Source organism: Sus scrofa, chromosome 13 (genome assembly GCF_000003025.6).
Source record: "Sus scrofa isolate TJ Tabasco breed Duroc chromosome 13, Sscrofa11.1, whole genome shotgun sequence".
In the NCBI taxonomy this organism is placed as follows: Eukaryota; Metazoa; Chordata; class Mammalia; order Artiodactyla; family Suidae; genus Sus; species Sus scrofa.
Window position 1 is genome coordinate 173,758,676 of NC_010455.5, and position 12,975 is coordinate 173,771,650.

Consider the following 12,975-nt stretch of genomic DNA (forward strand, 5'->3'; position numbering starts at 1 on the left):
TGGGGGACAATCTGTTTCTGTTACCAGCTTCTCCTGGCCCTTAACATTCCTTGGCTAGTGTCTTCATCACTCCAGTCTCTACCTCCTTGGTCACATTGCTTTTTTCTCTTCTGTCTTTGTGTAGAATAACCTTCTGCCTCCTTCTTATCAGGACATGTATGATTGCTCTCCTGCATAATCTGAACAGTTCGTTTTAAGATCCTTTTATTACCTCTGCAATGGCCATTTTTTGTTATATAAATTATCAGTCACAGATTGTAAAGAGTATGATAGGGACATCTGAGGGGGCTTTTTCAGCCTCTCAAAATGGCAAGGAGATTCTTTCTTAAATAATCTTACTGAATTTTATAATTGATCCAAATAGGAATAACAAGCAAACAAATCTGAGCAAAAAATTTATACTCATATGTCCTTTTTTTAAAAACATAGATTAGTTATAAAATTTTAGTTGAATTAAAATGAGATTGAAGAACTTTTTAAATTATATTAAGGTATATTAAGGTATGTTAAAGTTTTGATAATTGTATCTATGCATTTAAAAATAATGTTATGCTATGTTAATTTTAAATATTAAAAACATGTTTATTTCTTCAGAATTCTGGTTATTGGTAGAACCATCAGATTCTCCTCTGAAATATCACTTATTTTCCTATTTAATTATAATGCTCTTTTATTTATTTTATTTATTTATTTATTTCCCACTGTATAGCATGGGGACCAGGTTACACATACATGCATACATAATTTTTCCTCCCATTGTCATGTTTCGATGTAAATATCTAGACATAGTTCTCAATGCTACACAGCAGGATCTCATTGTAAATCCACTCCAAGAGCAATAGATTGCATCTCTTAACCCCAAGCTCCTTCCCTCTCACTCCCTACCTCTCCCCCCGGGCAGCCACAAGTCTCTTCTCCAAGTCTATGATTTTCTTTTTTGTGGAAAGGTTCATTTGTGCTATATTTTAGATTCCAGTTATAAGTGATAACATATGGTATTTGTCTTTCTCTTTCTGACTTATTTCACTCAGTATAAGAGTCTCTAGTTCCGTCCATGTTGTTGCAAAGGGCATTATGTCGTTCATTTTTATGGCTGAGTAGTATTCCATTGTGATAATACTCTTTTATAATTTTTTCATGCTCTTCTATTTTGTCCCACTCACTTCTAAAAATTACTTAAAATTAATGTTCAAAATGTATGTATTTCTCCGTGTGTGTCTGTATATATAGATAGATAGATAGATAGATATACCTTTTTAGTCACATTTTAATTACACACAACAGAATATTGATATTTATCATCACATGTTGCTCCAACTGTACTCATTTTAAAAAATATGTATATATTATCAATTATATATTTTACAATAGAATATTGATATTTATCATCACCTGTTGCTCCAACTGTCCTCATTTTTAAAAAAATATGTATATATTATCGATTATATATTTTATATATCATGTACTCATGTTTATGTATGTTGCATATAATATCAATGACATTAGATATTATTATATAAATTAGAGCTAATTTAAGAGATGAGGAGGGGTTCCCACTGTGGCACAGTGAGATAAGGATCCAACATATCTCTGTAGCGACTCGGGTGGCTACTGAGGTGCAGTTTTAATCCCTGGCCTGGCATCGTGGGTTAAAGATTTGGCTTTGCTACAGCTGTAGCATAGGTTGCAGCTATGGTTTGGATTTGATCTCTGGCCCAGGAACTTCCATATGCTATGGGTGTGGCCAAAAATTAAAAAAAATAAATAAAAGGAATGGAGATAACTTGGCTTTGTAAATTAGATATGAATTTGCTTGGTTATTTACTTTAACTTGTACCCTATTAAATATTTATCTTTATTAATATCCTTTTTAATCCTGCTTTTTTATTTTTTTAAAGAAGAGGTTTTCTTCAAAGCATGTTGTGATTTTGGTATTATAATCTGGGCAAATTAAATTATATTTTTCAATATCTGTGCCTTTTCTCTTGGTCTTCTACACATTCACTCATGAAACTCAGAGTTACACACAATACCATTTTCCAGAGTGTGCGAACACTGCTAACCAGCTGAACACATCTACTGTTTTTATATAAAATTGTTGGCCACCCGAGGAGCATCTTATCTCAGTGATTTTCCAGTCCAAAGGAATAACATTGTTTGAAAAGAAGCATTTCAAAAGATATTCCTAGAGAATGAATACACACATACATAAACACCCATGCAGTTTTTTTAGGTCTTCACTCTTTTACCAAACTGTTTTTTGTATTGTATATTTTGGTTTTAAATATCATTTCCTTAGATTTTATACATTTCACTAAGTCTGTTTGACTTTTACACAGGTAGAGGTTTATTTTATCCACTTCTTTAATTTAATAATGTCTTCTGATATTAACCTCCCATAAATCAAAGGGATTATTTGACTCATTAAAAAAGGAGCCTAGGGTGTTCCCTAGTGGCCTAGTGGTTAGGATTTGGCACTTTCATCTCTACTGTAGCCCAAGCTCAATCCCTGGTCTGGGAACTCCTGCTCCCACATAAAGCTGCTGCATGCTATTACCAAAAAAAGAAAGAAAGAAAAAAAAAGAGCCTAATGGCACTTTTTGCCATGGTACAAAATGTTGTAATTATACAAATGACCTATTTGCCCTACAAAAATTCATCATGATATTATTTTCATTAGTATGTTCCTTTAAAGCAATTTGATGTATATTCCTTTTTTTTTTTTTTAGGGCCACACCCATGGCATATGGAGGTTTACAGGCTAGGGATCTAATCGGAGCTGTAGCCAATGGCCTACGCTAGAGCCACAGCAACATGGGATCCCAGCCACGTCTGTGACCTACACCACAGCTCACAGCAACCCCAGCTCCTTAACCCACTGAGCGAGGCCAGGGATCAAACCCGTAACCTCATGGTTCCTAGTTGGATTCATTAACCACTGAGCCACGACGGGAACTCCTGTTGTATATTCTTTATTAGAGTGATTTGTAGCGATGTTAGTATACTTTTTTGAAGTTCTATTTTTAACATTATGTCAGTATATTTAAATTGTATATTCAACACATATATATGCAACTTGAGTAGCTTGGGTTCACAAGCGTGCACAATTATATACTTCATCTCTTTGGAACCCTTATTAAAATACTTTTTTTTCTGACTATGGAAGATCTAGAAGTGAAATGAGTGGATAGCAATTCATGTCCAGCCATCTCAATATTTTTTCTATTTTTTAAATAACTTTATGAGTTTGTGTGCCTTTTTTCAAATATATTGCTGGTCTGTATTATACTAGAAATTTATGTGGTTTAAGGGATATTTTGGGGGATAAAGTACTCCTAGACTGTGTTGATCCTATGCATTCATTTTTTTTTTTCGGTGATAATTGTTGGAATAATGGCAACTCTTATCTATAATTGGCTTAATAAGTAGGCAAGATGAAGGAGATAGAATTGAGTTCATGTAAATGAGATATTCTTTTTCACCACTCACCTGCTCCCTCCACCTTAAATTATGATTTATTTATTTATTTTGTTGTTATCTGAAGGAAGTGCTATGAATGTGTGTTAAGAAAAAGAAAGTGGGTGACAGAAGCTCTGCTCAGCTTTTCATGCCACCACTCAGTAACTTTGGGACTTCTGGCTACTCACCAAATCTCACTTAATATTTGAATTATAAAGATTCTCTGAGTCAAGTGAGATATGACTCTGAAAGTCCTCTCTAAACCGTAAAGTATTCTGCAAATATTTATTTACCAATAATTATGGTAATTAAATATTAATTATTACTTGAGCTTTTCTCTTTTAAAAGACACTGAAGAATATGTTCTTCTTCAATGCTGAGAGCTTGCTATAGCTCCCAATCTGAACATTTTTTGGTCATACTATACCTATTCTTAATTAAAAAAAGATAATGTAAAAAAAAGCTATATTTTAGTTATGTGGAAACTCTGTTCATGTAGCTCACTTTGCTACCTAGCCATGCTGATAAATTCAAAGTCCTCTATTCAGTATTGTCTAAAGTGGTGGACTCAGTAAAAATTTCTTTCCCATTTTTATATTGATAGCAATAGTGATCCTGTTGGCAAATATGGGAATAAATGGTTAAAAGAGAAAATGTTTTATGTTGTAAGGCATACTTGGAATAGGGTGGAAAAAAAGTTGAGAAAGAGTGGAAAATATTTGTGGGTTTGTCTGTGTGTATGTACAATACAATTGTTAATCAAAACCCATTTTTCTCCTTTAGCTCTTGAAAATGTTATCATTAATTGCTATGAAAAGGTAAAAGAAGAGATGATGATATAACTAATCACTTTTTTAAATACAATAGAATTATTTTCCTTCCGTTGACTTACCGGCCATAGCTTCCAATAATATTCATGTCTTTTTACTACCTACTCTATGCTTACTTTAATTAACTACTCTAATGGTTGGTTGGCAATGATGGAAATTCAACCTGGAAGTGACTTTAAAGATCAAATACCATAGCAGATGAGGCGAGCAAGGTCCATAGAATTTAAACATCTTGAAGGTCGTACATCTGGATGGCAGTTTAGATTCTTAAGATCACTCTTTTTTTTTTACTTGTTGCAGTGCTCATAAAGTATCATGCACTATCTTTGAGTCTTGAAAGTATTTTAAGGCAGTAACATCTCATTCTCTTTTTAGATTGTTATTAGAAGTAAAAGTGGAGAGATCTTATATCGTATTTCACCGTGGGCAAAGTATGTGACTCGTGAAGGTGATAATGTGAATTATGATTGGACACACTGGGATCCAGAACACCCATATAAAGTGAGAACAACAAATCTTTAAATAAATGCTTATTCCAATATTTCTAGGAAAATTAATTTTTACTTTTGTAACTTTTATAATAATGTTCAACTTCTCTCTTCACCACTGGTTTAATATTTTACATCATAGTGTACCCATTATGCTGCACATATATCAGAGTCCATCATCTGTAGCCAATAAAATATGAAAGTGAACTTTTGTTTTATTGTATGTTTCTGAGGTTAGAGGGGGCATAAAACAAAATCTCTGCGTATTAACCTATAAGAGATACTGATTTTTATAAAATTTTAACCATAACTTTGATTCATCAAAAACTCTTCAGTGGTGTAATATTTCTCACTGTCACGGACTTAAAGCAGGATCATTTTCCTTAGGAACAACAAATATGAAGACTTCTCATGAATGTATTAATTAGGGTAATTTTTAAGGCTGTTTTATTGACAAGTTATAAGGATCTTTGAGCTCACTTTTCTGTCATTTAAGTTACTGAAACTTGTAAATACTGTGCATTTAATGATTACATGTGCATTTCACAGTTCTTATGTTTTCTCTAAGGCTTAGGCTCAATGATAAGGCATAATCTATTGCATAACTGTTCTTTTAAAATAGATCATTACCGTGATCCTAAAGAGGATTTTTTTTTTAAAGAAAGTTTAATGGAGGTAGCCAGTACCTTTTATATGTGAAAGTAGTTTCAAAGTGTATGACTGAGTTAATTCATCATTTCACTTAACATTCTTAATCTGTTAGTGTTATATCTGCATTTTTGGTCTAATTCTATATATAATTTTAATATTCTGTAGTTTAAGCATTCCAAACCAAAGAAGCCAAAAGGTCCAAGAATTTATGAATCTCATGTGGGAATTTCTTCCTATGAAGGAAAAATAGCTTCATATAAACATTTTACATGCAATGTACTACCAAGAATCAAAGACCTTGGTAAGTAATAACTGTGATTTTTTATCAGATAAAATTTTAATGAGTCTGTTCTCTTATTAGAAAAGCTAATTACAAGTGTCTCTTTTTTGTGTTAAGAGATTAAATATGTAATAGAAATGCATTTTATTTTAGCCTTCTCAAATTGCCCTGTAATAGCGATAGCATAGAAAAGAGAAATGGAGTAAGATAGAACACAAGAATTCAAGATATTATTCTAATTTCAATTTTAAGTAATGTGAACTGATGGCTTCCAAAATTGCAGATAAATATGTAAGCGTAATTACTTTTCTACAGGAGAGAATTTTTATCAGTGTAAATGGTCATTGATTATAGCCTATTCATTTTAGTCTGTTAGGGAAAAAAAATCTTACATTTGTAGGGTGACTGAAACTCATTTTATTTCAACATTATTGTGTCTGTAGCTCCTGTCAGGATGACTTATTTGACAAATATTTATGGTGCATCTTTCTGTGTGAGACACATTGTTCTAGGTGTTTGTATATTGGACGCTAATGACATAGACCCTGTCTTCATGGGGACAAGCAGGAGAGTGAATAGCGTACTGCTGAATTATTGATTCAGAATGCTTTAAATCTGTTATTTTCTTTATATAGGTAATGCTTTTTATCATTTCACAGCATATTTGCACCTGACCCAGTGACTAGGGAGGAAGATAAAACTACATTTAATTACTCTGCCTCTGGTAGGCAGTCCAAATTTTGGCTAGAGGAAAAGTTTCTCATGGTTGAAGTTTTCAGTTATATAGGAATCCTGATTAGCTGAGATGGTGAGGTCAGGTTCCAGAAACCAAAATTCATTAAATGTATGGGGGATTTAATATTGGTTATATTTAATAAATAATACATTAAGATTGCTATACTTGAGATGGTCTGTCATTTCATACTGTAATAAATTGTTTGTGAACTCGATCTTGCAGAAGTTTCAATAGATGAGAGATTCTCTTATTCATCTTTGTGTTTGAATTACCTAGCCTAATCCTCTGAGCATAAACAAATTCAGGAATGGTTAATGACACAAAATTAACAATGGAAGTTATAAATTGGTACTTGAACATAAGAATGATATTTTTATATAATAGAGAAATAAACTATAAATGGTATATTTTGTTATTAAGTATATACTTGATTTTTGTTATCTGAGCAGTAGTTTATATTAATATGTCTACCAGGCCAACAGTAATAACTTTTTAGCAAATTATGAATCATAGGGTTTATGTTTAAACTTATGAATCTCTAATTTCTAATGTGAATTTGTAATTGTTCCAATATTAATTATATACTGGAATATGTGTACAAGAAGTTATAGTGACATGAATTAGACTTGGAGAACAGAATAGAAATATTTTCTATGTATGTTACAGAAATATAACTTTCAAAGCAATCAGATCATATTGGAAAATTTTGCCAATTGTATCTTGGAGAAGAAAAACCTAACTTTTTAAAGTTTTTTTTTTTTTAAGACCAAGGTTTCTTCTTCTCTAATTATTTGCTTACATTAAAAACACATTAGTAAATATTTTCAAATATTAAGGATTTTTAAAGATAAAATGCCTGTCTTTTTGAATCAGTTCTTTAAGTGTTAAAGCAAAATATTTTCAGATAGAGAAAAGAAGGATATGTGTACACATGCCTGTGTGTATGTACATGTGTGCCCTTGTGTGACTATGGAGTAATTTTTAGGTACAAGAAACAGTGGAAAATAGAGGCGTTAATGCTATTTGTAAAAGCTCCCTTATAGGAAAATGGATTTGGTGGTATATCTTATGCTAGAAATAACTGAAATATAAAGAAAAAGGTGAAAGAAAAAGCACATGGCATAGATCAGTTACTTTTATTTGGCTTTCATAATCTTCACTGTGAATATTACAAGTACAACTGAAGTTTAGCATATGCAGATTGCCATCTTTAATATTCTAAAGCCAAATTAAGAGTATATTTGCATATCATTTATTACTTGTTAAAATGAAGACATTTCAAATAGCTAGAATGTAACCCTTAAGAACTAACTGCCCAATTTCGTATTAGAAGGTCAGACAAACAAAAGATGTTAAAGTAGTAGAACTTTTCACAATGACCAAATCTTCTAGGTTTTATGTAAAATTTAATGTCTTTCAATCTGGGTGCAGTATATATTTTTTTCTTTACTTTTTAAAAATATGGCTTTGAATCTGTATTTGACTTTTGCTTATATAGGATACAACTGCATTCAGTTGATGGCAATCATGGAACATGCTTACTACGCCAGTTTTGGTTACCAAATCACAAGCTTCTTTGCAGCTTCAAGGTAAAAATGAAGGAAAAATCCATTCTTGTTTGAACCAAAATTTTTAAAGTGAAATAAATTTCTTTATTTTATATGATGTTTTATAACCTATTTTACAGTTGACAGAGTTAATAGAAGCTGAGCATTAACTTTTATTAAGATCATGGACTTTCTTCCTATCCAGCCTTTGAGCTTGGCTTGATTTAACATTGCTTTTCGTGAAATGATGACTGGTAAAGAATACCTAGTAAGCCTGCAGAAATCGTCATATGTATGGAGGCCCAAGCTTTAGTTAGAAAATCATAACTGTGGAAGCCATTGTTGCTAGAGTTCACATCCTTTTCTGGAAAGAGATTGACTTATGTAGGAAGGTAATTGAGGAGCCCTTGGTGGGACATATACTATCCACAGAAAGACTAGCCTTCTTTCCAAGCTGAAATCTAAGGAATATGGTTCTCTGGGCAGAAAGACATCATGGGATCCTATGCAATTAGAGAGGTACTGATCTGAATGAGCACAAGTTGAACAACTCCAACATTGTCTCTGTTTCATAGAGCTTACAGTATGGTGGCACATAGACAGAAATCCAATAATTATACATGTTATGATTTCTACCTGTAATCAACACTAAGAGGAAGATGATAGGGTGTTCTGATAGCGTAGAATCAAGGGTCTGATAGGTGTAGATTAGATCTGAACTGATGTTGCAGCTGAGATCTAAAACATGATTAAGAGTTAACTGGGGGGGAGGGGTGATGTGGGCATAGGTAGATGGAATTCCAGACATAGAAGAAAGCTGCTGATCCCTTTACCTGTTTCTCTTTATAGGACTTCTCCTTGAATGAGTTATCTGTCCTTCTTGTCTCTAATTCCTCCACTCTTCTTTCTTGAATTCATTCCAAGTAAGCTCTCCACCTCTTTGCTGAAATTGCTCTTGTCAAGGGTTCTGATGACCTCCACATTGTTATGTCAATCATCAGTTCTTAGCTTACTTGAGCTGTCAGCAGCATTTGGCACAATTGATTACTCCCACCTTCTTGCAATTTTTTTCTTTTCTTGTCTTTCAGAATATTAAACCTTCCTGTTGCTTTTCTCACTTCTTTTGTTGCTTCTTTTTTTTTATTTTCTTTGCTGTTTCTGACCACTAAAGATTAACCTCCTGGTTCTCAGCCCTTGTCCTTTCTGTATATATCTGAAGTACCTTGAGAGTTTCATCAAGTCTCATTCTTGTGGCTTAAATACACTTTGTATGCCACCTGCGAAATTTAACTCTCCAGTCCTCACCTCTGTTGTGAACTTCAAACAATGCCTATTTGAGGTTGGGATATCTAATACATACTTCGTACTTAACCTGCCCCAGATTAAATTTCTGATCTTCTAACCTTTTTCTCTTGCCATCTTCCTTAATTCAGTAAATGACATCTTCATCTTCCAGTTGTTTAAGCCCCAGATAAATTGTTATACTTGACTTTTCCCTTGATTTCCCTCCCTACACTATCATAAAACCTAGCCACTTGCAACTTCAAAATATATCCCAAATCTATCTACATCAACTGCTGCCACTCTGCTCTAGGTTGCCATTTCATGCCTACATTATTACATTAGCTCTGTAACTGATCATTCGGCATTCTCTTAACCTCCTTCCCTAGCTTTCTCTTCCTCCATACACTTGGACTACTTTCTGCACCATTCCCAAAGTCATGATTTTAAATGAAAGTCACATCATGATACTCTCTTGCTCATAACTCCCTAATGATCCCCTGTCTCTTTCAGAATAAAAGCCAAATGCCTTACACTGGTCCCTAAGTTCCCATGTGATCTGAGTCTTGGCCAACTCTCTGGTTCACTTCTTTCTTGATTGTTCTGTTCCAGACATACTAGCCTATTTGCTCTTCTTCAAATGCTCCTAGCTCGTTTCTGTCTCCAGTGACCTTGGTTTCTGAACACTATTCCCCTAAGATCTTCACATGCCTTGCTCCCTACTTCTTTCAAGTCTTTGCTTAAATATTGCCTTTGTCATAAAACTTCCACTGATGACCCTATTTAAAACAGCAAACCCTCCCTCTCCACCAGTGGCTTTGCTTCATTTTTCTTTAGAGCAGTTATTGCTATCTGACATTCCACTTATTTTGCTTATTTATTTGTTGTCACCCAACTAGAATATAAATTCCATAAGGGCAATGATATTTATTTTGTTCACTGGTAAATCTCCAGAGCATAGAAAGTTTTATGGCACATGGTAGATAGCTTAATAAGTATTTGTTGAAAAAAACAAATGAATGAATCAATCAATCAATGAAATTTGAGGGATGTTTATTCATTGATGGCATGTGTTTATTCATTGTTCAATGATTGAGAAAAAAACATAGGTAGCTAGGAAAAGAAGAGTAATGGTCTAAAATTAGTGGAGGGGCAGTGCAGTAGGTCATGGGTCAGGTCATGATAAAGACAGTGGTCTTCAGGAGTTCCCGATGTGGCTCAGTGGTTAACGAATCTGACTAGGAACCATGAGGTTGCAGGTTCGATCCCTGGCCTCGCTCAGTGGGTTAGGGATCTGGCGTTGCTGTGAGCTGTGGTGTAGGTCGCAGAAGCGGCTCAGATCCCATGTTGCAGTGGCTCTGGCGTAGGCCGGCAGCTGCAGCTACAATTAGACCCCTAGCTTGGGAACTTCCAAGCGGGTGTGGACCCAGAAAAAAAACAAAAAAGACAAAAACAAAAAACAAAAACACAGGGAAAAAAAAGACAGTGGTCTTCATCCTAAAGACAATAGAAGCGCAAGCATGGTTTTAAGTAAAAGGTGACATTATTGTATTGGCACTTTTGAAAGATAGTTCTTCCTGCCCAGTGGAGTCAGCTCTCAGGAGACCTGCTGTATACTAAGCTCTGTACTGTAGTGTGGGAAACCAGGTGGTCAGGTCCCCTGCCCTCAAGGAACGTATGGTCTAGTAAGGAAGAGTGACAGTAAACAGCTCATCACAAGGGTGATTATTTAAAAGGCAAAAGTTGGATATTCTGAAAGACTGCAATATTGGGATTTTATGTAGGTTAAGAAAACCCTTCCTCCTGGAAGTGATTTTTGTTTCTTGTTTCACACAGACTAGACAGTTATTTTTAAAACACACACATGAGCATGTGAGCTGCCCATCTTTTCTGCTTGTGTGGTGACAAGGCCCACTCGTACTTGATGCATTCCAGTCTGGGGATAAGTAAGTTCAGGGAGGATGACCTCAGTAAGGCATCAAGGATATTCAAGGAAGTGTTCTAAGAGCCCCCGCAACCCCAACCATGGCCAAGTATGTGAACAGGAATGACCATGCTCCCCAAACCAGCTAGGCTTAGAGGTAGAAATCAGAAGCTCTGAGTATAGAGAAGTGAGATTATATCTGCCTATTCAAAATGTGAATTTTCATTGAGCTGTCTACAATCAGTAGCCAGATTTATTTTCTTTATTGAATGCTTTTAAAAATACTTAATAAAAATATTAAGCCACTTTAGCTGTATCTAAGTATTATATCATACTGTATTTGCATATTTAAAGTATCTAGTACTGTGCTGGTAAAACAATTGATTTGTAGTAAATGATTGGCTTCTTGCCTTAAATATAATGTGGTCTTGTTTTTGCTGTCTCCTTTACCTTAAGCCGTTATGGAACTCCTGAAGAGCTGAAAGAATTGGTTGACACAGCTCACTCCATGGGTATTACAGTCCTCTTAGATTTGGTGCACAGTCATGCCTCAAAAAATTCAGAAGATGGATTGAATATGTTTGATGGGACAGAGTCCTGTTATTTTCATTATGGACCTCGAGGGAATCATAATCTTTGGGACAGTCGATTGTTTGACTATTCCAGGTATGTACATATAATATGGAAATGTCTTATTTCTTTAAAAGATAATTCAAGGCATTTTACTAAATTCATTGTGTACTCTCTCACTGGTATTTGATTTCTTAATTTGTTTTTAATTTTATAAGAATGTTTAACATGCTTAGAGACTGTACCTTGTTTTGATTAGCACATATATTCATGGTGAATGTTAAATTTCAGTTTTAAAAATCATATGCCATTTAACATTTAAATGGTTATATTGCCATTTAAAAGGTTAATGTGGATAATTTTTTAATATCTAAAACATACTTTATCACTTTGAATTAAACATAGCAAATCACCTTTTAATAGAAAAATATACATTGTTTTTTTAAAAACTTTTAACAACATTAAAAAATCATAGTTTACATCTTGCTATCTTAATATTATCATGTTTGTGATTGCAAATCAGTTATTATAACTATGATAACAACTAACACTTATTAGAATGTAATATGTCATATGTGGTGCCAGTGTTTTATATATCTTAGCTACACATTATTTTATTTATTCTGCACAACTCTACTTACACGTGGTAAATACTATTGTTATGACCATCTTACAGATAATAAAGTAAGGCTTAGTGCTGAAACAGTTTCTTAAGATGAGGAAGAGGAATAGGGCTGGATATCTGTGAGTTTGGGGTTACTAAAGATAAACTAAAAGTCATATTTTTTTAAGTTTCTGAGGTCATAATTAGCTTAAACAAACAAACAAAACCGACATCTCTGACTTGCCATCTAAATAGAAGGGTATTTTAGGCAATTAAATCTAAATAGCATGGCAAAATTTTTTAAAAATAAAAAATAATAAAATACCATCAACTTGTATCCATTATGTATCATAAGTGAAGATATAATAAAAATGTGTTTTCAGGTGTATTAAAAGTAGCAGGATATCGAGTAATGTATAACTAATTTTTAATAATATTTCTGAAAGAATTTAATGAATTTTCTTTTGGATGTTGCACCAGAAATAAATACATACATAGTTGGAAAATGAGCAGAGTAGAAAAATGCTTCAGCCACTACTTTGGTAAAATACAAAATTCTAATTTTTCAACATAAATTAGATGACTTTTATGTGGAAGAAGTTGTT

General features: G+C 33.6%; 1 protein-coding gene across 1 annotated transcript in view; it reads left to right on the forward strand.

The window, feature by feature from the left end:
• Nucleotides 1-12,975, forward strand: part of GBE1 (1,4-alpha-glucan branching enzyme 1) — a 275,246-nt gene that overhangs the window by 124,275 nt on the left and 137,996 nt on the right. The window contains exons 4-7 of the mRNA XM_021070783.1: nt 4,665-4,790; nt 5,594-5,729; nt 7,943-8,033; nt 11,653-11,862. Of these exons, the coding sequence (XP_020926442.1) occupies nt 4,665-4,790; nt 5,594-5,729; nt 7,943-8,033; nt 11,653-11,862 (563 nt within the window). The remainder of the gene's footprint in view (nt 1-4,664; nt 4,791-5,593; nt 5,730-7,942; nt 8,034-11,652; nt 11,863-12,975) is intronic.